Below are 22,785 nucleotides of genomic sequence, written 5' to 3'. Positions count from 1 at the left end.
TTTGGGTATATATGTGGATATCTCACAAGTCTGAGTGTTGGGAGATAAGAGGAGAGGGTTTTCTGTGTACATGAGGCTGTTGCTACATTGCCTCAAGATGCCCAAGTTCTCCAGGTTGACAGGAGAAAGCACAGGGAACTGACCTTTAGACATGCCTGGATATGAGCTCACTATATTAAGTAATGAAGCCTATTACAGGAAAAAATGTCACTCAAAGTGTATGAGTCTGTACAGAGCACTGCCAAACATTTGAGGGGAAACTAATACATAGACCCTGAAAATTTAAAGATGACGTATTTTAGGCAGATATTCTGAAGTCATTCTTAACAGAAAAGATTACATTGAATATATGGTCACACTTTTGAATGATGATCTCACATACAAAGAGATAGATAGGAAAACAATTGACAGTTTAATTTATGAAGTACATCATGAATTGTATGATATGATGGTGACTAGGCAGATTAGTTATGACTTTTATTTGTTTTTACTGATTGAACACCCACTGATACCATACATCAAGGGGTTACCCAAGATGCATAAGGATATCATGCCGCCACCCCTACGTCCAATAGTGGTAGGACACCAGTGGGTAACTGAAAATATGTCTATATTTATTGAAAGAAAGTTAAAACCTATAGTTAACAATATTGATACTATTTTGAAAGACTCATATCAGTTGATTGAACATCTCAGTAACATACAGGAGGCTATCTCGGAGAAACACTTATTAGTTTCATTAGATGTTAAGAGTCTTTTTACGGCAATACCCAATACATTTGGCCTAGAAGCAATAAGACACATATTAAATGTTTCAAAGATCTATAATAACAGTGAACAAATTTTACTTAATGCCCTATTAGAACTAGTACTCACTAAAAATGCCATGATGTTTAACAACTCCTATTATTTACAACAGTGGGGGGTAGCCATGGGCACCCCCTGCGCCAACTCGTATGCCAATTTGGTGGTATATAAATGGGAGACAACATGTTTATTTACACATACAGCATATAATAAAGTAGTGGCATATTTTAGATTTGTGGACGATATACTGCTTATTTGGGATGGAACACCTGAGGAGCTTGTAGCCTTCATTAAAGATCTGGAAAAATCCACGGATTTTCTTAGATTTTCCATTGAACATTCGTATTCAAGTATTAATTTCCTTGATTTAAACATCAAAAAGGTAAATACAGGAAGGCTAGTTACTTCTCTTTATAGAAAAGAGTGTTGGAAGAACACACTACTAGCATATGATAGCATGCATCCCAGATTTGTATTCTCGAATATAATTAAAGGACAATTCACCAGAGTCAACCGAATATGTCAAGATAGTAGTGAACGCAGCACTCATTTTGATAGACTTGAATCCCTTCTTTTAGATAGAGGATATAAGCAGGATGACATATTGTACACAAAACATAAATTTGTTAATAATGAGTGCCAAAAACCGAGGGCCAGGTATCAGTATTTTGCTGGTAATAGACAAAAGGAAATCCAAGATGGTAAACAAATAAGATGTATCATCAGCTACACCAGTGATAATCATTACATCACTGATATCATCAGTAAAAACTGGTCAATACTAATCTCTGATGATGAAATAAAAAGTCTGATAGGTAGCAGAGCTACCTTTACATATAAAAATATGCCAAACCTAAAAAGGATTCTATGTCATGAAAGGCTCAATGATACAATTTCAAAAAGGGACACTAGGGGCACTATTCCATGTGGAGACTGTACCTCCTGTAAATGGATATCAAAAGATACGATTTTTTCACATCCTGAGCTAACACAGGAAGTTGTTATTAAATGTTCAGCAAATTGTGAAGATACTAACATTATTTATTTAGCTACTTGTGGGTCATGTCCTGCATTTTATGTGGGCATGACAACTAGGAGGCTAAGAGACAGGATACAAGAACATCTGTATGCCATAAAGAAAAAAGATAGTAAGAATGCACTCTTTAAACATATTTCTGAATATCCAGATCACACCTTTGCATTTAAAGTACTACAGAAAAGGGTGCCCAACATAAGAAAAGGTGACAATTTTAATGATTTGGAACATCTAGAACTTGAGTGGATATTTAGAATTAGAGCACACAAATATCCTGGTCTCAACAGTTATGTTAGTATCAGATCACATTTAAAAAATAGGAAATATCATTAAATAGACACCCCAACAGTATCCCAGACTGAATCCTTGATTAAAAGAGAAGCATAATTATGTTTTATACTATTTTTTATACTATTTTTTATACTATTTTTTATACAATATGTCCCTTAAGTAACATTGATATGATCACTATTTCTCTTTTAGGATATATATTAGGAAGGATGAACAGTTTTGTGTTCTATCTTATTAGATTGTTCCTAATTGTAAGGTTATTTGTAAAGTTTTATCTCATCATGCTTTTTATTCCATCATGTTTTTTGCCTTTAAACCTGCATACTAAATATGTTATAGAGATGTACTTTTATGAAATGTTTTCTCATTCAATTTTTATTATGCTGTTAATATGTAGAATTTATTATATTGTTATATGGCATGACTTTTTTCAGTACAATATGATACATGAGGCTTTTGAAATAATGTTACTTTTATGCCCTATTTTATGGGCTTGTTTTTCTATACACAGTTTTTATGATAGAGTTTTTTTATTTGGTTTTACATATATTTTAACGTTTAAATACAAAGTTATACTAAATATATAATTTATACTTTATATATTTTTATCTTTTGACTAGCTATAACATCATTGGCATCTTTGGCGCCTACATATATGCATTATATTTATGTCCCTGTATTTTTTACTTGTTACTAATATGTTTTACATTTAAGACATTTTTGCTATATAATGACATTGTTTTTATTTTTACATTTTTATTTATACATAAGTACGTTTTCACATATTTCTATATTGGTATTTTTATTGTGTAATTTTGAACATCTATACATGGCATAGACAATAAATTACAGCCATTATTCCTGTTGCAGTATCATACACAATGATACCTATATTAGTTAATATTTAGATAATATAATTCTTTATACACATTTTTTAGAAAATATTTTAACCATTTTAGACTTTATAATGCTTATAGAGCAAATAGATTGTTTTTTAATAAAAGGTACCAATTATAGATGCTCGACACCCAGACACATTTTAAATGTCTTGACCAGCTCGTGATATTTGCATTATCAATTTGATTTTCTTATTCTTTAATAACGATTACTTCTATGATTAGTTGATCACGATACATGAAGTTGTTTGGTCAAATTATTGTAGTCGCCAACATATATATCTTTTGTTAAATGAGGGCGATCAATGAGTTATACTACAAGAATGAATGTTATGCTTTTAACTATGGGTATGCGCACAGTGAGCATGGTATATTAGTATATGAATAGAACGGATTATCGTAATGTTTTTAAATAATGGAGCGTCCTAAATGACATGGTATTTTGTTAACAATATGTACCGTTCAATTTATGATTTGAATATTTACCCTAATAAGCTTACAAAAGTAATGTTCTTTTGTTTTAATGTAGCTTTGCCATTTTTTAGACAAATACATATGTACAACTTTAAATAGCAGTGAATCAAAGAAGTGAATGAATCAATTGATGAATCATCTGATACACCTTAATGAATTAATTATTTAACTGGCTCATTAAGAGCCATTATCCAAGATATAAAAAGGAATGACTTAGTGTTGTTTTATACTTGTCTGATGAAGCGTGCTTTTTGGTGGCACGCGAAAGCGCTTACTTTTCCTGGGTTTTAAGAATAAAGCTTTTGCAAATATTCGTGGTGTTTGGTCTACTCTCGTTTCTACTAGATAAGAGGAGAGGGTTTTCTGTGTACATGAGGCTGTTGCTACATTGCCTCAAGATGCCCAAGTTCTCCAGGTTGACAGGAGAAAGCACAGGGAACTGACCTTTAGACATGCCTGGATATGAGCTCACTATATTAAGTAATGAAGCCTATTACAGGAAAAAATGTCACTCAAAGTGTATGAGTCTGTACAGAGCACTGCCAAACATTTGAGGGGAAACTAATACATAGACCCTGAAAATTTAAAGATGACGTATTTTAGGCAGATATTCTGAAGTAAGGAAGAAATCAAGCAGTACTTACTGAAAATAAAGAATTAGCTTGTCAAGAATGATAAAAAGAGGGGAATCGCATGAATGGCTACTGCCTGGCTACTGCTAATGCTGGTCTCAGCACAGCTTCACTCTGTTGGGATACAATACTCCTTTGCTTCTTCTCTCACCAGAAGCAAAATGTTAGCACCAATCCCAAGAAGAGAAGCAGGCCACGGCCTGTTTGGTGATCCACAGTCTTGTCCCAGATGATGCAAGGATCTGCAGGTTTGTAGCCTTTTTCTGGTTGATGCCTCAAATAGCAACCAGACCAATAAGGTACAGACACTCACTTTCCAACCAGAAAGAGTCCGGAATCAATGCACTCTGCTCCTACTCTCACCAGGATCAGAATATAAGCACAGATTCCAAGCTGTCACCTATAAAGCAGTTATTATGCTTTCTGGTGATCAGCAGTCTCCAGGAAATAATGTAACTGCACTCCTTCTCTCACCAGGAGAAAACAGAAGCACTAACCCCAAGATGACTACTGAGAGGCAGAATGTGGGCTCTCCAATAATGCTTAAAAGGTGAGATGAAAAAAAATGGTTTATCCTAAACACTGCAGTGTGCACTAGAAGAGTTAGATATAAAAGTAGGTAACTTAAGTTTTACCTGTCTAAAAAGTTAAGTTTTAGTGGAGAGTCACTGTTTTTAAAACAGCAAGATAGATTAAAAGGGGGTGGTCACTTTTTTATTCTGGTACTAAAATACAGTAGGATGGCAAATAAATTTAAGTAGTTGAAGGGGAGTGATTTCACAAAATGATAATTTTGTACTTACTCACACCAACCAGTAAAAGCAGAGAGGAAATGAGGTATATGGTCAAATTAACATAAGGAGCAGGCAACTAGGAAGACAGTGATGTTTAAGAACACAACAGTAAATGGGTGGAAGGGTGGGAAAATTTCTATCCGACTCACAAGAGACAGAGCTGTGGTGTCTTCAAGTTTTAATATGCAGTTAAAAGCAGAATACAAGTAAAACAGTGTACAGAAAACAAATCACAATATACAAAATAGAAAAAGCCAATAAAGTAATACAGAATAAAACAAATAAAAAGCAAACTAACCTTTCCCTCACAGCAAACTGTAGCAGAGTATGGGTGAGTCAGTGTTATATTGGCTCCCTGTAAGATATAAAATAATGTACAAGATGATTCTTATGGTACATCTTTCACTTTATAACCTTGGGCCACCTTATATGAAAGAACGTTTGCACACTCATATTTCTTTCCATTTACTTTGTTCCAGTACACAAAAACTTCTTATTACCGCACATGTGTATGCCAGATTCCTCTGGTTATCATTCATTTAGTTACCAAGGCCCTGTCCTATGAAATTATCTTGCACGTTGGCTCTGTGAAATACCCACAATTGCTTGCTTTGAGTGCTCTTTAAACACACTTGTTCAATGCTGCTTATTTATGATTCTGTATGTTTGTTTTACTGGTGCTTCTGTTTTATTATTATTTGATATGTACAGTGCTTGAAATTGAACTTACCAATTCCCCCTCCTTCCCATCTCTTTACTGATCTTCTGATATCTAAACCTTTCCACTGTCAGAAATTTTTCTATTTATGTTTTTCTTGATTATTTCTGCTTATACCCTTCCTGTTCTGCTTTTTTTCTGTTCCTGCTCTAGTGACATCCTGCCTTATTAATGTTAGTGTACGTATACTGAACCTATGTGCATTATTAGTGCTCTTGTATCACCAGCTGTCACATGTTAACGTGTCTTTGTGTGCATTATTAGTGCTCTTGTATCACCAGCTGTCACATGTTAATGTCTTTGTGTGCATTATTAGTGCTCTTGTATCACCAGCTGTTACATGTTAATGTGTCTTTGTGTGCATTATTAGTGCTCTTGTATCACCAGCTGTCACATGTTAACGTGTCTTTGTGTGCATTATTAGTGCTCTTGTATCACCAGCTGTCACATGTTAACGTGTCTTTGTGTGCATTATTGGTGCTCTTGTATCACCAGCTGTTACATGTTAATGTGTCTTTGTGTGCATTATTAGTGCTCTTGTATCACCAGCTGTCACATGTTAATGTGTCTTTGTGTGCATTATTAGTGCTCTTGTATTGCCAGCTGTTACATGTTAATGTCTTTGTGTGCATTATTAGTGCTCTTGTATCACCAGCTGTCACATGTTAACGTGTCTTTGTGTGCATTATTAGTGCTCTTGTATTGCCAGCTGTTACATGTTAATGTGTCCTTGTGTGCATTATTAGTGCTGTTGTATCACCAGCTGTCACATGTTAATGTGTCTTTGTGTGCATTATTAGTGCTCTTGTATTGCCAGCTGTTACATGTTAATGTGTCTTTGTTTTACTTGTTTGTTTGACATATGTTGACCAGGATAGTCCAACTGAGCTTGCACCCTTTTTCAGCAGAGACTCAGGGAGAAGAGCTCCACAGTACAAGTTATACAAGTAAGAAAAATCACAGTACAAATTATGCAAGTAAAAAATAAGAAGGAGTAAAGTAAAAAAATAATAAACACAATAAAAAGTATATACAAAAAAGGCTAAACAGATGACCAATTGCAGTACAGGTAAGAGATCTCAGCAAATGAGGGATTTTGAATAAGTAGTAAGTACTGAGGAGGTAAGTAAGAATAAAGTGGTAAAATGCAGAAGAATTGTTATTGGTGGACTAGTATGGAAATCACAGCAGTTAGTTTAACAAGTTACAGTGTGATGGGAAATAAGAGAGAAGGTTAGAAGAAATGAAGGAAATTAGTGTCAGATTACTGGGGGCAGGAATTTGGAGGGGTATGGAGAGCAGTATTAGATTATCTTTGTAATACACAGAAAGTTAGAATAGCTAGCATAATCCTGGGAAAGGAAGAAGTAGGAAGGAGACTAAGTGAGGGAGAAGAATAAAGGAGGAAAGAGGGAAGGGAAGATTTCAAGTGGGATGAGTGCAGTGACATCTCCAGGCACTGTACAGGTGATTTTTAAGAGATGTCTTGATTTCATGAGCATGGGTAATATTTCTGAGGGCCATGGAAAGCTTATTCCATAACAGAGCAGGAAGGTAGCTGTAGAGGTTTTGTCCAAATGATATTTTAGGTTTTGAATCTGTAAGAGACATTGGTCTGAGCTTCTGAGGGAGTATGGTGGGTTGTAGAGGGAGACAATAGAGGATGTGCTAGGGCAGGAGGAGGGCTTGTTTAGGATAGTGTGGATGATGACAGGTTGAGTAAATAAGAGTTGGTTAGAAAACACTAGCCAGCTGAGTGTTTGGAGAGCAAGACAGTGGTGTGATTTTGGTGGTAGGTTAGCTGCAAATCTGACTACTTTGTTTTATGCGGTTTCGAGTTTGGATAGTGGAGAGGACTGTAAGTTAGTAAGGATTTGAGAGCTGTAGAAGAGGTTAGGGTGAAGATATGTAAAATAACTTCTAAAGTATACGATAAATGTCTTTAGTATTTGTCTCAATACTACCTGCAGAGTAACCATTAAAATGTAAGCTTTTTTACTGTTGTTCATTGTAAAAACTGTAATTTATGTGGTGCTTTTCTCCTTCAGCCTCTGCTAAAAATGGGACTTGTGCCCATTCAGACTTTCCCCATAAAAAAAAGACAATAAATAAATCAGTCGATGAAGGATCCAGTGGTGCATAGTATTTCCGTTGAGATACATTAGAAATTATTACCCTATATAATAATACGTCTGTCATTTTAATGTACTTTTGATAATTCATGGACAAGTATAATTGTTTTCTTTTTACACTGCTCTATCAATTTGGATTCACAGGTATTTGCATGACAGCTCTGAAACTCTGCATGACAGCATTCTTCTTACTGCTACAGATGGCCTTAACTCTGCAGACTTTGAACTACTAGTCAAGGTTAGTCATGTTCATCTGTGCTTACAGTTTCTTAAAAGTGTGATTTGCACTTCACAATTCTCTCATGAACTGTTACTACATAATTTCAATGGCAGGGAATATATATTTTGCATAGGTCATTGTGGTTTTTAGGATAACGCTAACAAAGTTAAGAAAAACTCTACATCAACCACACAGCTTTACCGATATTTTTATTACTGCCACAAGGTAATACTAGATGATTAGCCTTTCTTATATATCCCAGATAATCAAGGAAGGGCATAACTGAAATGTCTGAAGATAGGAAATGTCAGAAAGATGCCAAGAGTATTCATTACATAACTAAAACAGTGCACACTTAACTATTGCTAGAGTACCTTGGCACCAGTTATTGACTCACCATAATCCTTTTTTGGCTTGCTTGATTTCCTATTTTCTCCCTACAGGTTCTTCCTGTAAATGATGAGCCCCCATTAATGAAGACGAATCTCATCCCAGAACTGCTTTGCCCTGAGAATGGGGAGATGGTTATCACATCGGAGTACCTTTATGCCACTGATACAGACAGTGATGACACTAAGCTGGTTTTTATGATTGCACGCCGACCCTACCACGGGGTTGTGCATAGAAGTGGTATCACTGCAGACAGATTCACACAGGCAGATGTTTCCTCTGGTATCGTCACCTACAAGCACATAGGTGAGAAAACTTGATAATAGCTTCTACAACTTTGATCTCAAGGTGACATTTTAAAGTCACTCTTTCAGAAATGTCTAATAATCAAATACTAATAAAGATATAGGATATTTGTTCAGAACATGTGTTAAATAAAAAGGAATAAAATGATCTTGAAATTAAATTTTCCAGAGATACTTGTAACAGAAGTCAGGGTACTTCTGACTCTACTTATATTTGCTGTCAGTTTTCTTCAGCTTTTCTAGTTGATGTGGTAATGATTTTTGTTTTATGCAATTTGTAGTTAATGTTATGAATATATTACTTAATTCTTAAAAGATCTAATGACCCTCCCCATGTGCTGACAGACAGAAAACACCTGAGACTGTTTACTGGCTGAGAGTATAGTACAGCATCCACAATGTTCACAGATCACAGTGAGCTATTAGGCCTGCAGTCTAGGATACCATTAAGGACCCTAGCCCAATTTCTCCAAAGCACTGTCTGGTTAAGTGACTTGTTCATGGTGAGACAGTAGGTAAATGGCAATGGAAAGATTCAAGCCTGCAATCTTGGCACAGGAATTCCTTAACAAGATGGAGGTTAGACCTCTGCCATAACGGTCAGACAGTGCTCACTAAATTGCATGCACTCTTTGCACCAGTCTTATGGGTCCAGATATGGCTGTAGAAGCTGTCAGAATAGACTTCAGAAGGAGTTAGAATGCTGCATACTAATGTGGCCAGTTTATATCACCCCAGGTATGTCAAGTCCTCAAACATGACAGGCTACAGTAATGCCCCTGGATATGACCTTATCTGGCCACTCTCTCTGCTAGCAAGTTAAATCATATTCAACCCCCACCTGACTCCCATAATGTGAATGACCTTGTAATACACACAGTGTGTGTGCCCGTCACTGTCATTAGTTTAATAACTGATCTATTGTAAAACTGGGTGGTGTTGGCAGCTAGCATTACTGTAATAGGGTGAGGGATAGTACGGGATGCAGTAGGATAACAAGTTAAATTAGCATATGAATAACATTCCTTTTGTAACATTCCTTGTTCCTGCATGACGCTGTGCATATGCAGATGGCCGGGGCAGCATATCACTTTACACTACCAGATAATGAAAATATTGCCAATCAAAATATAATTAAAAATGCAGCTTACCATCTAGAAATTGTCACTACACACACAAGCATGCACTCACACCCATTGAACCCATGTAACTGAAACACTGTATGTACTTAATGGGTCATTTGTATACATCCCATGGGCCTCCACTACAGGAGGTTTAATGTATTAGATGGAATACTCTAACTTGACTGAGTCTTTCTTGCAGTTTTTGCTGAATGGTTTGTCCTTGTAACCTTTTTACCCTTTGCTTGGACATCACAGCTTAATAGGTGCATAGTAGTAAATTCCACGCACACACACATGCACTCACATGCACACACACATTCACACACACACACACACACACACACACAGTAATTCAGAAAATGAGTATGGCTGTACTTTGCATTACTCTCAGTTTTCACCTAGAAATCCAACTCTATTGTTCCCTTCAAACACCCCAGTTTTTTCTGTAACTGTAAACATCCGATTTCCACTATTTATTTTGTACATCTGTACCGTCACTAATCCTCATTACAGGGAAACAGATGCAGCACTCTTAGGTTGCTATTATTACTAAATGCCCTCTCATTTCCTCTTACACTTAGTTGTTGTACACCTTCCCCTCCTCCTTAGCTCCTTTTGCAGAAGTTGTATCCCTCATGCTCTGTAAGGCTTCCATAACAAACTCTGAGTCCTCTGTTAGCCATGATTATCCCTTACATAGGCCCAACATACGGATAACTGCCCTTATTACACAACTGATCTTTTTATGTCTCAGCTTGCCATTTTGGTTTAGTCCCTGAATCTGAAATGTTTAGCAAATATAGATTGCTATAGCAAAAGATGGGAATTCAACTCCATGAGTGTATTGTAACAAAGTACTGTATTTTGTAACTATGTAAATTTTTTTGTAAACTCACAGACTTTTTTATTTCCAGGTGGAGAGATTGGCTTGCTTTCCAACCATGATGTAATCACCCTAGTAGTATCTGATGGAGAAGCTAGCACAATAATAGATGGGTGTTGCTACGATGGGTCTGTCCCACTTCCTCTCCCACTACATGACGCACTTCCTGTGTATGATCTTAACATTACTGTATTTGCCGTTGACAACCAGCCACCATCCATTATTATTGGTAATAAATGCTTTCATTGTTTTCATATGGAAACAAACATAAGGTCTTTTCAAGTGTGGACTTGCATGTTTAGAGTAACTTTTTTATTACCTGATTTAAAGTTCTGATAAATGCAGTCTCATTTATGAGGATTTCTGAGTCATGGATCACTTCGTACATAAAATGTAAACATCCATTTTCATGGTATAAGTGATCTACCAGAGGTCAGCAAAGAACACATACTAATTATGTAGAAGAATGTGCATTACTTTTAAGAAAATGTTCTGATTTTTTTTTTCTTGAGTGATTACTTCTAGGTGAATATCTAAAGACAATGTGGGATGGATGGGTGCCAGAAAGTACAGGGGATATAAGACGTCCATCATTGTTTGCGTAGTAATGTGCACATGTATAGCCTTATCTTAGACTGAGAGAGATACTGTGAGAAAATGCTACAACCTCTGGATACTTATCATTCTACAGACTTTCCATCTATCTACTAGGCAGCATTGAATCCACGTAGAAGCAGGCTGAGCGAGTGAAAGAGAGAGAGAGAGGAGAGGCACAGACAGAGTTAGAGGGAAGATGAATGTAAAAATGGTGATCTGTGAGGATGCAAGTGTAATATGCTCTGAAAAGATCATCTAAAAGAAGACTAGAGAGGGTGAGATGGAAGATACGTAGCTTTAAGGCAATTGACCAGTTATCTGCAGGATTACCCTATTTATAAAGCATAGCTGTAAACGGTGCCGGATTTGGCAAGACATCACTGATTTTGCCTTATTTTTTTATCTAATACTCACAAAAGTTGTGCTTTTCTGTCAGATCATTGAGAATTTTCATTATAAGATGAGAGACATTTGCATTTCAGACTTTATACCATTTTCCTCAACCTATAGTGAAAGATTTCTGGACAAAGCCAAAAATAATGTGGGTGGGGACAAAGGCCCAAATAAACTTAAACAGTTAATAGAATAACAGGATAATAATGAGCACTCATTTCCTGAAAGACATGAAGTCTAAAATTTTAAATGTTTGTCATTTGTTTAGAGGCTGCAGTCCTCAATGATTTATCAGAAAACTACACATTTTCTGAGCCACAGACCAAAAGTATGAGGCAAAAATCAAGACATTCTACAAAATTCTGTATAGTTGAGAGGTAAGCTTCATATACTTCAGAAGATGCCTGCTAAAGCAAAGCCTATTTAAACAACTTTTAAGGCATTTTAGATGAATATATAAAAACTGTCCCTGCTTTGGGCCTTTGTTCTTTATTATTTTTTGGCTTTATCTATGATTCTTGTGCTAAGAGGTTGAAAGGTATGCCTTAAAGTAACCAAGTGCAGTAACCACATTTACAGCTGCACAGAATGGTATTATAATATAACTTGAACCAAGGCTGCATTTACAAAGCAGAAATAGTATATGTGTTGCTTATAATAAGGGCTTGATCCTAACAGAAAAAGGAACTAATAAGGTGAAACATAATAGTGTGAACCAAGCAGAAGCTGTTCAACTGTAGTAACACCTTTTGCATGTGCCCACATCTTAGAGTGGTATTACACTATCACTTCTCTGCTTCCTATTGGCTGATCCTGACTGGAACAGCACCTAGCAATCAAAGTGACATGTCCGGCATTGTGATCATGACAAAAAATGTTGGTCTAGTACTCTGTGTTTCTAACATCATTTGAAAGGTTCTGTGTCAGTTGTTACTATTAGACATAATAGAACATAACTAGTATAGCTGTAGTTGTGCTGGTGCAAAAATATTTCCTCAGATATCCTGTTTTAAGCCTTACATTTGCAAAACCATACAGAACTAGTATAGTTCTTAAAAGCCTGATATAGGGCAAAGAAAGATCCTTTAGATGTTTGTTATGGGAGTCACTGCTGCAATGTAATTCCTTACCTAATAGAATTAGCCAAAGGCGGGCATTATTCTTCTAGTCAGTCTCCCAGAGACTATGGCTGTCCCCCTTGTATCTCTCATCTCCTTCTGTAATCCAGGATATCAGATGATACACAGAATTCAAGGGAGCTCATACAATTTTCAGTGTTGTTTTTTTATTTATTATAGTTATTATTGCTATTTTTACTGCAAGAAATGGTTGGTCTGAAGTCTGTTTGTTTGGTGTTTTGTTCAAAGTTTAAATTCAGACTACGTGATTGAAAGTTGTTGTGATTTGTGGGAATCCCAGAAAAGCTGACTAAGAAGTGTGCCTACAAAAGAAAAATTGTACCAAAAGCCTACCAATTACACATTTTTTTTGAGTGGAGAGCCCCAGGTCTCGTCTTGTTCTCAATGTGCTAATATGTTACTTTCCAAAATTAAAAGACTTGTCTTATAAAGATGAATTTGTTTGTTTTAGCTCAAGGGATACCTCCAAACTTAAACACTGGTGAGTATCTATCTATGACCTTTTTAAAATGAGTGACTCCCTCTTATCATTTTTTCAGGTGAAATATTTGTGGTGGATGAAGGTTCTAAAGCACCTATCACTATTAACCATCTCAATGCCAGTGATCCAGACACACTTGCTGATGAGTTAGAATTTGTACTGATTTCTTCTCCTCAGTGTGGTTACATAGAAAACACACTGCCTTCTCCAGGGTTTGAGAAAAGCAATTCTGGCATTAGTATAGGTAAGTCTATTTTAAAAAGGTTAAGAATCTGGATAACTTTTCTTATATATGCTGTATATTTAGTCTTTTGCTACACTTTATGCCTATGAGTCTGCACGATTTTTTCTTTTTTATTGAGGTCATAACTAAATTTATTATTTTTTATAACCATTAGCTTTTAACGTTTTAGTTTCTTTTTCCATCATAATACCAATTTTCAGTAAATTGCACAACTCATTTAGATTATTTGGGACCAGTCATGCATTTAAAATGGGATAACATATACTAGTATGAGACTTTAGCTGAAACAGCAAATGTTTTAACATATTGCCTTGTACAATGTGACATCATACCATCGTTCTATACACTTGTAGCTGTCTGAAACTGATGGAACATTTATAGTTCATCATCAAAGATTGAAGGTACTGAGTTATGCAGATTGGCATCAGTGGAAAAAGAGGGAGAGTCATAACCTTCTTATGTCACTAGACCACCATTAGTTTAGATACAGGATACCCTTTTGTAATGTGATTAATGTAGGTTCTAGAAGCAGACCAGGCACTGTAGGTGGAGGGGGTAAAATCAAGGGAAGATCAGTTAGAGAGCAAAGATTAAGAAGCCATAGGCCAATAGCATTTGGAAAAGTGTGGAATTCCTCTGGTGAAGTAGCATCTCCTGGTAAAACGCAGCTGCACAGGCTAACCTTGGGCACCATGGGAAATACATTTTGTCATAGACAACACATGCTAGTGGTATTGCTGCTGCTACTGCCTCATATGTGGGCACATACATGGCATAGGAGATTAAGAAGCATTTTATATGCTGGCATTATGGATTATGAAACATGACAAAACACACCCATTGCTGGTAGCTTCCTTGTCCTCTATCTCTTGCCCCCACTGCCAAGATATGAAAGTGGATTCTTTTTTTTTTTTTAAATCTTGTCTGAAGTCCTCAGTTCAGTGGATTATAAGGAGATGAGCAGTAAGAGAAACACATGGGATTAATGAAAGGAGTGAAGAGATGGTGGTCTGAAGTCAGCCAGGAGTATGTATAAAACTATTGGCTTCTTTTATTTTTCACAAGAGAAAACTTGATGCCAGAAATATAAAACAGCACATGTGTAGAGTGGTAAAAGGCAGTGGTAGGTACAAAGAAAAGCAAAACACCTTCAATTAGACCACTGAATGTGCCCAGGTTACTTCATTCTTGTCACTGCCACTTCTACCATTGAACCAGCTACACTGCGTGAAACTCATTCTACAGGTTTTGGACTAACAAAACAGGAGCTAGTGTCCCCTCCTAGAAAAATGAAAAAGTTGTTATACAAGGTCTCTTCTAGTGCCCAAAATGGAGAACCAGTGAAGACCTATCCCATACCTGTCCTGCTTCAACAGATGTTTAGCAGTTCATAAAATTCAAGATTATCAACTTGAAGTCCTCCTTTACCTTGCTGCTAAAGGACAACTTCTTGTTTACTTTGCATATATGGAACATGTGCATCATGGTTAACAAAGTTAAAAAGCACTAACTCAAGTTCTGAGTGGGAACGTCACACATTTCTTTTTTTGTGTTCATAGGTTAGTACCATATTTAGAGCCTGTTAGCCTTTGAGACACTTGACCACAATTGCCCCATATCAGAATTTATGCATTTGTATATAATTAATTATTTTGTGAAGATTGGGAAGGGTTCACTCTTTTTTCAAAGGAGAGGGAGAGCACTGAGTGATGAACCTATCACATTTGTCACTGTTGCTAATAGAGGTGTTAAAGTTATTTATGTTTATTTTCCTTTCTGTCTGTTCATTTTAGCAACAGTAGCTCTAACAAGGAGATTATCTTTCATGATGCTGAATGTTAGGAATAGGTCACTTTCAGAGGGCAAATCCCTATTGTCTGTTTGAGTAACATAGGCTTCTAAACCCATTGTTCTTCTTTGTACCTCTGTATCCTGTGTAGCATGAACCGATTTTTCTGTCATGAGTGTACATAAGAGACTTCTGTTTGATGGATAACCAGATCAAGTGTGATGCATGGAATGCAGAACATCTCTAGAGTGACTAAAAATCCCTAAAGGCAGGCCTGTTTTCCTACCATGGCAACATTTTGATCAATGAAGATACTGCTCTAATGGCATTCTGTAGCTTAAATGGTTTCCCTTGATGTAAGAAGGTGCAGGAAATATTTGCTTCCCAAAAGTAATTGTATTGAATTTGACCTTGCTGGGTGTCAGCCTATTGTTTTGTTGTATTTGTTTTTTTTTTTTTGCCATCAGGAGGAGGAGGAGTTAAATTTAACCCATGAATGAAGTACCAAGGTATCGGAAAAGACAATTTTAGTAAATTTGTAGTCAGTAACAAACTTGTTGATCCAGACATTGTTGGTGTCAATTCAAGTATCTAAGAAGAAAATGCTGAAAAGAGGACCAAGTAGAGATCCTATGGGAGATAGTTGGTTACCTTTGAGAAGAAGATGCTGAATAGAATCTATCCAAGTGAAGGGGCTCTGTGGAGGTAGTCATTTACTTCAGCTTGTGTGGAGAACTAGTCACACATCCTCAACACGTGAGTTCTTCTCAGAGGCGAACTAGTAATCCATTACATCATGTCTGTATTAATTCTGATATGAAAGAGTCTATGTATGATTCCTTTGTGTAGGATGGTATCAGGTGTCTTTGTGAGACTGGCATATGCCACATACACAATCTGCCACTTTTTCAGTTGTCCATCAGTTTATCAGGCCAAATCTACCTTTCACTAAACCATACTAGTCTGTGGCCAAGAGCAGTAAAATGCCTGAATCCCTCTATGCCAGATTCTGTAGTATCTTAACCTTACAAATGAAACAGGTAAGCCTGATGGATTGATTGTTTTCTGGACTAGCAGTAGATCCTCCTTTATGATGGATGCTACATGCTAGGGACAATATTTCTGTTGTACTCTGATGTCACAGGCTGAGGGCAAAGCTTCTGATGAGGCATTTGCAAATTAAGAAGTGTAGGGACTCCACAAGGTTTTACTTGGTACTACTAAGAAAAGAACTAAAAGTGTTATCCAGGCCCATGGAGATGGAGATTTGGACCTCAGAACAAGGCTGCATGCATTTGACTCCCTATTTTGTTCAGTAGGTTACCCTTTCATTGCAGTAAATTTACTCACAAGGATGCTAAAACATCTTAAAATCCTGACTGGGCTATACCATTATTCTCAGAAGCACTGCAGTCTTAGAAATTACTATCCACTTTTCATCATGTAACCATAAACGCTTTTTATAACTATAAAATGCTTTATGTTTAACTTGCAGTGTGATAGTTAGCAGCAGTTCATACAAAGGTATGACCTTGCAAATTAATTTTGAAAGTTCTTTTTTCTTCATAAGTTGAACTTGGTTTTGTTTATTGTTGAAAGGAACCTGAGAAACAGTTTTCTTTATTCAGTTCATTTTATTGTCCTTTGGCCTTTCTACTGTTCAAAAAGCTAAACAGATGTGTGCCTTCAATTCCTATAACTTAAGGTTAAAAACCATCATCTTCTACCCTTACCTGGATGACAACCTGTGCAAGGCATGCTTTATGGAGGAGCTATACAGAAACTTTAGCTACAACTAGATATTGCTTCCTATAAGTAAGCATATTCCTGTGCCTTCAAAATACCAGTGTGTTGATCTCACACCAGAAAACATTTCTGAACATGTCTCTGATTCCAAAGCCTACACAGTGTCTCTTCCTCAGGACAAAATCCTGCTTTGTAATCAGTTCTTTTAAAGTATTTCCAGGAGTCTCACTTAACTTTCAAAGATTCTTAAATGTTGTCCTGCCAACATGGCTGCACACTGATCGACAGATTAATTTCAGCTCTTCCAATGTGAAACAGGAAACTGAGAGGCAGGAGGGTAGTAACTCTGCCAAATTTAGTAAATTCATTTACTGGCTAGTACGTACACAGACTGGATGCCCACAAAGAAGAAACATAGAGATACTGAAAGAAAATCAACTATAAAAGGTGAAGAGAAAACACTGGTTGGGAAGAATTCTGCGGATGTTCAGCAAACAACAGTTCAAACTCCAGCTTTCATGCAAGACATGGCTTCCCATAATCTAGAGGAAAAAATAAATCAAATGTACTCTGAGCTTACTAAAATAAATAAAACATTGAATGAGTATATCAACTCAAATAAAAGGCTGGAAAAAATGGAAAAAGTTTCAAACAGCTATTCGGCTGAACTGATAATAATGCAAAAATCAGAGGATGAAATGAAGAAAAAGCTGGCTGAGTATGACTGCTCAAGAAGAGCTGTTTCAAAAAATATAAGAGTTAGAGGACAGAGCATGTAAGGAAACCCAAAATTTTCTACTGTGCCAGAGAAACTGGAAGGAACAGACTGTATTAATGTTATGAAAGCACAAATAATTAACTGGACTTGTGTTCCAAAGCAGGATTTGTTAATTGAAATGGTACATTGTGTGTATGCTTGAAATACTGCCATTAGAACGCAGCCAAGACCTGTAGTAATAAAAATGTGATCATGCCAGCAGAAAGAGTTAATCCAGATAAAATTGTGGCAGAAAGGCAAAGTATTAAAAACTGGAGACAGTACAGTGCTTGTAGAAAATGAAATTAGTGAATACATGTGAGATTATAAAGTATCAATCGCATTTGTTAAAAATGGTTTACAGGAAAAAGTGAAAAACTGGACTTTTGTTGACTTTGCCAAACCTGTGGGGGGCTAAAAAGTGTATACCCCACTTCATGTCATTAATGTTTAGAAGGACATTAAAGGGAAAGGGGAAAAACAAAAAAAATAGTATTTTTGTAAAGCATTTCATGATATAAATTGCACATTTTATAGTAAAGCATTTTCACTTATTGCTGTATGTGATAAATATACTAAAGTAAGCAAGTACCCTTTTTCTTCTTCTTTTTTTAAGTTTTAACAAATGTAGGCATTGCAGTGTAAAAAGAGAAGAAAGGCTGGACAAAAGCTGTTTAAGTTAGTATGCTGTAATCTTGGGTTGCTGAGGTGGAGGATGGGGTGTAAAACTACAAATATTATAATATATGTAGAACTGATATCTTTTCTCTTGCTTTTGCAAAGGTGAATGTCTGGATTAGGGCATAAGGCTTAGTCTAATAACACACTTTTTTGTGTAAACCACTAACAGAACAGTGAATGTGATGAAAAGTTTTCCTTTAGCAAATAAATGTTCAGTTTGAAAAGTCTGCAGCTGAGGGCAGATAAACATTTTATTCTTAGGTTTCTATTGAGACAAGTTGCAATAAAATACAGCACTTTTTCTCAATGCTAAAAGTTAATGTTTTCTGAAAACATAGAAGCTATTCTTTTTACATCTGGGAAGGGAATAATGATAAATAATAATAGTGTGTGTGTGTGTGTGTGTGTGTGTGTGTGTGTGTGTGTGTGTGTGTGTGTGTGTGTGTGTGTGTGTGTGTGTGTATAGCTGTGGATTTAGGACAATTATTCCTATAAGGAGGATTAAGTTTCATTATTTGAAGATGTACATAACTTAAGTTAATAGGTGATAGGAGTATTTATTAAAACAACAAGACTGTTAAAATGTGACGTGTGTACATAAATATTGAAAATATACATTTAGAAAAGTTGTCCTATACGACAGGTGGCAATAATAATTTCATATCATAATCACTACACTAGTTATATTATTATGGAATATTAATGCTCTTAAAGGTATATACAAAAATGAAACATTGTACGAAATACAAAGTTTAATTAGCAATGCTACACGAGGCATACTTTGAAAGAAATGAGCATGTGACTTTGATAAAGAAATGATTTCAGGTGGGATATTCAGCAATTCAATCAGGTACAAAGTAGGTTAGAGTAAGAGGAACTCACAGGACATCACATAGTGGAAAAAAAGAAAAAAAAATAATTGTTGGGTTTGGGTCTTATTTGTTCCATCTCATACCTCTTCATCCTTCATAAAATTAAAAATAAAAAAAAAAAAATAAATTCCCTTGAACATAAGCGATTTCTTTCTTTCGAAGGAAAAACAAAAACTAAATAACACACCAGAAACACTACACAAGAGGGCTTTTTGCCCCCCCCCCCAAAAAGCTTTGCAACCCACACACCTACAGCAGGAAAAAAAACTGATGAGAGGAAGCAAAATTCTTCCAAGGAAAGAAAAAAAGAAATTGCTTATGATATTCAATATTCAAATCACACAGTTTTTTTGTCAATGAAGAGGCATTCGATAGAATGCCTCTTCAAGGAAATAATAGGAACCCGGCAGATTCATGGTAGGAAGGGGCTACTGGTAAGGGAGAAGGATTAAATATTACTTATACGTAGGTGGGACTGGAATTTGATTTGCAATAGTTAGAATGTATCCATGGACCTAGAAGGGGAAATATAACAAAAGAGGGTAGATTTCTGAAGAAATTTATGAAGATATTTGACACTACTGCTACCCCACCTACCTGTTAAAAAGTGAGAAATTTAAGGAATGGGTAGAGTTATTAAGGAAGACAGACATTTCTTCAGAAGTTGTAGCTAATGACTGGGTTAAAATGAAAGTGGACTTTAAGAACAGGGTAGAAATAAGAGAAAGTGATATGGTTAAGAAGTAACAGCAATTATTTAGAGTGAGTGACAAAGGTTAAAGCATTAAATGGGGAGATCTCTCAGAACAAGAAGAGGCACAATTGCAGAGAAAATAATAATAAAAATGAGATTAGAAAGATTGCTGTTAAGCAATTTTTTTTGGTAATAACTCCAGACCACAAAAATCGTAAAACTTCTTGCATGACTTAGACAACAGAAAGTGTTAAGGGTTGCTGCCAGACTCAGTGAGCCTATAACAAGAAAAATAACTAGAGATCCTGTGGAGGTATTCAATATATTTAGGAAATTTTCTGAAAATTTGTATAAAGGAGAGAAATGTGAAATCAAAGAAAGACTGCAAATGGAAATAGTTACGGAATACTTAATTATGCCAAGGTTAGAGGTAGATGATGTGCATCAATTAACAGTTATGATAGGAGGAGATGAGATAAAATGGTGGCATGCACTCAATCTGCAGGAAAGTCTCCAGGAATAGATGGTATTCTGTGGAAGTTTGACAGCTTTGAGGGAAGACAGTCATAAAAATCTGGAAGATTCTGCTCTGATTATAAAGTGTTACATCAATAATAGCTAAAAGAATGGCAAAGGTATTGCCAAAATTGATAAATATGAATCAGTCTGGTTTTGTGGAGGGAGGCAAACATATGACAACATTAGCAGAACAGTGATGAGCCAATAGGAAGCAGAGCGCAAGAATATTCCACTGTCACTAGTGGGGCTTGATGCAGAGAAAGCATTTGACAGAGTAAGCCAGGATTTCAAACAGCATTTGCATTTTCTGATACAATAATAAGGTTAGTTAGGACGATATATGAATGATCTGAGGTAAAATTAAAGTGGGATGGTTCCTTTCTGACATGTTTTGTCTGAACAGAAAAAGCATACCATGGTGTCCTCTTTCCTCTTTGTTATTTGATTTATATGTGGAGCCATTGGCAAAGAAAATAAGGGACTTAGGAATTCAAGGATATTATTGGTATGGTTGTGATGCCCATCCTCTGGGCCAGTGATCAAGAAGCCTCAATCCTCACCACTGACACCAGTGGGAGATGTTCACTATGAGAAAAATAGACACACACAGTATTTTCAGATGCAATCCTCTGCACCAAGAACAATTTCTCAAGCACATACAGGGAATGCATATTCCAGGCCTGGGGCTGGACTATCTCTCCTCACTGACCACTATTTAGCTGAGTCCTTAGCTGGGTGTTCCAGGCCAAATCCTTCATCACCCTGTCTGTGAAATCAGTGCTTTTACTGTCCCTGTTCAAAGCAGCTGTCTCACACACACACACACACACACACACACACACACACACACACACACACACACACACACACACACACACCTGGGAAAGGCTGGCACTGCTTACCTTCTCTGACACCTCTACCCAGACTATAAGGTAGATTTGTTGTTACCAAAACACCTGTAGACAACTACTTTAAGACTCTTACAAGGATACCCAATTACACTTGGTAAAATTAATATTTATGTAAGTGGTAGTGTTTAACCAATCAGCAAGCCTTTCAGGAACGTGGAGCCACAGTACCACTAAATAAATGCAAGTACTCTCAAAGGTTAAATATTTTCTAAAAGACCAGACACAGTGAAAGGTTTCAATATATTTAATAATAAATAATAAAAAAACATGAAAATACTGAATATCGATTTACAACAAACACCAGAATTTTTGTCACAGGGAATAAAAAAAAAAAAACATAGATGGAAAGAATCAGACAGATACAGAAAAAAACTGCATTTAGCTAATCTCACTATATTTTTTTAACTGACTGAAGAATTCCCCAGTTACTTACTAAAGCAAGGCAAGATGTGGATGAGTGTCTTGTTATTTCTTTTCTATGCAGCAGGACCTATTGTTGATACATTTTTAACGCAAGCAACTTTACAAATAAATTTTTAACACAAACATCTGTACAATTCTGTTTGATATTCAAATGACATATGATTCTTTACAAAACTCCAGCTAACCATGGTGGCATATTTTATACATGCATTGCCCTACTCTCCCTGGTACAGCTGGGACAACCTCACATAATCACAATGGTAATCAAGCAAAATTGTCTTGATTTGCAATCAGTATTATCTTCTACCTGATAAACCAAAAAAAGGCATATTGGTATTTTGGAACATCTTGAAGTAGTTTCAATTCTTTTGGGTTATAAAATTAATGAAGCTAAAACAAAGGCTATAGCTATAAACTGTTCCCCACACATGAATTGGTCCAGTAATACCCATATTTATAGGGATGTGATAAAATAAAGTATTTAGGAGCATGGATTAAAAAGGATTCAGTTATGGCTGCTAAGGATATGTGAGAAGAGACTAAACAAGAGATAGTACAATAGCTCAGAAACTGGGAGCTCTGCTTATGTATATGGATGGCAAGATACAAGCAGTGAAAATGTTTAAGTCCCTTTAGTTTTATATACAGGGCAGGTATATTTTTATCAACCAGAGAAGTTGTGGTTAGTAATTAATAAAGAGTTGATGGATTTTATCTGGGAGAGGAAAAAGACAAGGTATAAGTGGGATAACCTGAACCTTCCAATTGAACAAGGTGGATTAGGATTACCTGATATGAAGGGATATTTCAGATCTACACAGTTAAGGCACATAAACA

At 36.1% G+C, this 22,785-nt stretch overlaps 1 protein-coding gene across 1 annotated transcript in view; it reads left to right on the top strand.

Moving 5' to 3' along the window:
- FREM1 (FRAS1 related extracellular matrix 1) overlaps positions 1-22,785 on the top strand; it is a 1,066,140-nt gene that overhangs the window by 457,096 nt on the left and 586,259 nt on the right. Inside the window, exons 16-19 of the mRNA XM_044060374.1 lie at positions 7,925-8,018; positions 8,444-8,696; positions 10,734-10,931; positions 13,371-13,556. Of these exons, the coding sequence (XP_043916309.1) occupies positions 7,925-8,018; positions 8,444-8,696; positions 10,734-10,931; positions 13,371-13,556 (731 nt within the window). The remainder of the gene's footprint in view (positions 1-7,924; positions 8,019-8,443; positions 8,697-10,733; positions 10,932-13,370; positions 13,557-22,785) is intronic.

This window comes from Protopterus annectens, chromosome 2.part0 (genome assembly GCF_019279795.1).
Source record: "Protopterus annectens isolate FY-2018-M chromosome 2.part0, PAN1.0, whole genome shotgun sequence".
Classification (NCBI taxonomy): Eukaryota; Metazoa; Chordata; order Ceratodontiformes; family Protopteridae; genus Protopterus; species Protopterus annectens.
This window is presented reverse-complemented; position numbering and strand designations above follow the sequence as displayed.